Source organism: Pundamilia nyererei, unplaced genomic scaffold, assembly GCF_000239375.1.
Source record: "Pundamilia nyererei isolate P.nyererei 1_Seehausen unplaced genomic scaffold, PunNye1.0 scaffold00225, whole genome shotgun sequence".
Classification (NCBI taxonomy): Eukaryota; Metazoa; Chordata; class Actinopteri; order Cichliformes; family Cichlidae; genus Pundamilia; species Pundamilia nyererei.
In genome coordinates this window covers 637,539-640,708 of record NW_005187626.1, presented here as the reverse complement: position 1 = coordinate 640,708, position 3,170 = coordinate 637,539, and the positions used below count along the sequence as shown (strand labels likewise).

Here is a 3,170-nt window from a genome sequence, read left to right as displayed (position 1 = left end):
TGAAATATTTTTTTGCATACAGGTATAACAGAATAGCTTTAGTGTAGTTGTTGTTTTAAACTTGAGTATGAACTTATACAAAATGCAGCAAGATATTTAAAAAACAGTTTTGTTGATTAAAAAAAACACTCGGATTCATATCGGTATCGGCAGATATCCAAATTTATGATATCGTATCGGACATAAAAAATTGGTATCGTGCCATCTCTAGGCATCACCCACTGTGGCATCACCCACTGTGGCATCACCCACTGATTCCGGAAGCCATCGTTTAGAGCATGGATTTTATTATGAGCTAATGCTAGCGACTTTTGTTACCACAGACTATATGAAAGCATCAGTCAGACAAAGATTAGCAATGTCCAATCAATCACTGCGCACCAAACCTGGAGCTCCGCCTTCTTGGACCGTCTGTTAGTAAAAAAGTTCCAACAGCACAAACACGGTCCAGAGGTCCAGTTCAGGTGAAGCCTAGCAGACAGCTAGGAGCTACAACTACCTGTGTCACTATCCACATGTAATTCAAAGAGGCCACACCCCTAATAATGCAAACTTTAAATGACTGGTTGAATCTGGGACCATTTTTTTGTATTAACACCAAAAGCAGGTGGTAGGTCAGCATCTTCAGGAACTGCAGACTCACGGTCGCTCCTTCCCCCCAGTAACAATAAGGCCGTCCCTCAGAGTGGTGTACATGGTGAAGACGGGACCGCTGTGCGCCTTTGCCACCACGCGCACCAGGAAATGCTCCCGCCACACGTACACGTCTCCGTTGATGGCGCCAGTGAATGTCAGGTTGTTCTGAGTGAGACAAACAGCGATTTACCACAAGTCCGCAAACACCAGAGCGTTACATACAAAAGCAACGTCAGCGTTTCTTACGGCGCCGAACGCAACAGACAACATGGTCTGCATGCGGCCGTCCTCCACTGAGCCGATCACACCTTTCTTGTACATGAGCGAACCTCCAACCAGAGTCCAGAACTTGATGTGTTTGATTCCCACCGACACGAACTGGGTGTCAGAGTCCGGCCGGAACTCCACCACGAAGATCCGCTCAGTGTGGCCGCCCTTACTCGTCACCTTGGTGCCTGACGGACAGGTAAGAGGTCAAAGATCGCCCCATCTATGTCACATACTTTGTCTTGTTTGGTGTGGAACAGATGGTCCAAACAATAATGTTTCCCCCCCCGAGGCATCATTGATAACAACCTTAATCCTGAACCTCGAGTCATTAGGTAATCGTGGGGATCAGGAACAGTGTTACCTGTGTAACCCTCGATAGTGTCAGAGCACCAAGAGCTAATCTCTTACTCCTTCCAACAAACTGCCAGCAGTCAGAAGCTGAGAGCATCTCACAATCGTTCATCTGATGAAAGATGTTGGGTACCTTCCTGCCACCTCCACACTGTGATGGTGTGTTCAGGCTCCACCCCCACAGACAGCAGCAGCTTCCCTGTAGCGCTGAAGTTAACGTAGCCAACGCCTTTAGCGTGCGAACACCGCAGGATGGACAGTGTCTGCTTGGTCATGGCGTCCCACACGTGGATGGATGGGGCGAGGCCTGCAAGGAGAGACCAAACCGTAGAAACCACACAACTTCACAACCACAGAACCGAGGTAGGAAGTACCAGGACCTGAACATCCAAGGACCTGTGGACCACAGGACTGAAACACCAAACAACATGTGGGATCTACAGCTGAGCTCCTCAGCATTCTTCAAGGAACAGGAGAAAAAGGGAACCTCAGATCTACAGCATCGACAAACAAAGGAACAGATTTAGCAGGAAGTGGGGCAATGAAAGGAAACGAGCCAAGGAATGAAGGATGGTAAAGAGGCCAAGAAGAAAAGGATGAAGGACCTGAGGGAGTTATGGGAGCTGTGAAATGGAGACGCAGTGTCGTGGAACGAACTTGGATGGATGAATAGACCTTATCCCATTCAGGATCTTTGGGTACTTCCAGCGGCTGAGTTCGCATGCTGGGTCACGGAGCAACGCCATTCAGAGTGTGGAAATTCAAAATGGCTTCTTTCAAACGACCATCTCTTTATTAACACTTTCAGTCATGATCACATGACCGGTTCGCTCCCGAGGTCCCGGACCACCTCAGCTCGGCAGAGGAAACCTCAGAAGACCAGAGAGGAAGACGTGTTTTTAATCGCGTCCTCTCTGGAGAACAGAGAGAGGCTCAGGAACACGTGATCATGTGATCATGCCCCGACAGCGTCTGCATTAACACGACTGACCCGGAGATGTTTCTAAAGGATGGAAAGCAGCCTCTGAATCACAGCTTCAGCACACACGGCACAGACTGCACACAGAAACACCGACGTCATGCCCACACGAGGCTCTCGGCCGGGCTCCGAGTCTGCCTACTGCCATGCTCGTGCTAATGTGGAGACGCCTGAAAACACCGAGTTCAGCCACGCTGATGTTGCAGACGCTGAGAAAATAAGAGAAATGGATCCTCCAGCAGTGACTTCCTCCTTACTGAGCAGCCTTCAACGTGCTGCTAGATGACGGGTTAAAGATCTCTGAGAGTCGGACTGTGGTGCACGAACCCTCATTCAGACTGCACCTTCAAAAACAAAAAACTTTGGCCTTGACTGTCGGGCTTGCACCTCGTGTGATGTTGAGGTTCCTCACAAAACCTGTACATAAACCCGACGGCTCGGCAGACGCACGCCTGGCGTCCACGTTGATTTCCGTGTGAAACAATTCAAAAAATGTAAGACCTGATGCTCTCGGACGTTTCTGTGGCGTGGAGCGTTCAGCGTGACGTTCAGTGTTTTCATCTGAATCCACATCAGTGCAGACGAGTCGGGGGCGAGCTACGATCAGCGTCCTGACTCATGATACTCACCAGAGAGCTCCGCCTCTACACGCCGGGAGCGAATGACACCAACACGTTAATAAACTCAACCTGTGTCTGTGTGTGTCTGTGTGCGTGCGTGTGCGTGTGTCTGTGTGTGTGTGTCTGTGCGTGTGTGTGTCTGTGCGTGCGTGTGTGTGTGTCTTTGTCTGTGTCTGTGCGTGTGTGTGCGTGTGTGTGTCTGTGCGTGCGTGTGTGTGTGTCTTTGTCTGTGTGTCTGTGTTTGTGTGTGTGTGTGTGTGTGTGTGTGTGTGTGTGTGTGTGTGTGTGTGTGTGTGTGTGTGTGTGTGTGTGTG

The 3,170-nt window shown here is 49.8% G+C and overlaps 1 protein-coding gene across 1 annotated transcript in view; it reads right to left on the bottom strand.

Moving 5' to 3' along the window:
- Nucleotides 1–3,170, bottom strand: part of LOC102215789 (echinoderm microtubule-associated protein-like 6) — a 37,313-nt gene that overhangs the window by 3,665 nt on the left and 30,478 nt on the right. Inside the window, exons 18-20 of the mRNA XM_005748642.1 lie at nucleotides 1,391–1,599; nucleotides 883–1,091; nucleotides 644–801 (exon numbers count right to left, since the gene is read on the bottom strand). Coding sequence (XP_005748699.1) covers nucleotides 644–801; nucleotides 883–1,091; nucleotides 1,391–1,599 — 576 coding nt within the window. The remainder of the gene's footprint in view (nucleotides 1–643; nucleotides 802–882; nucleotides 1,092–1,390; nucleotides 1,600–3,170) is intronic.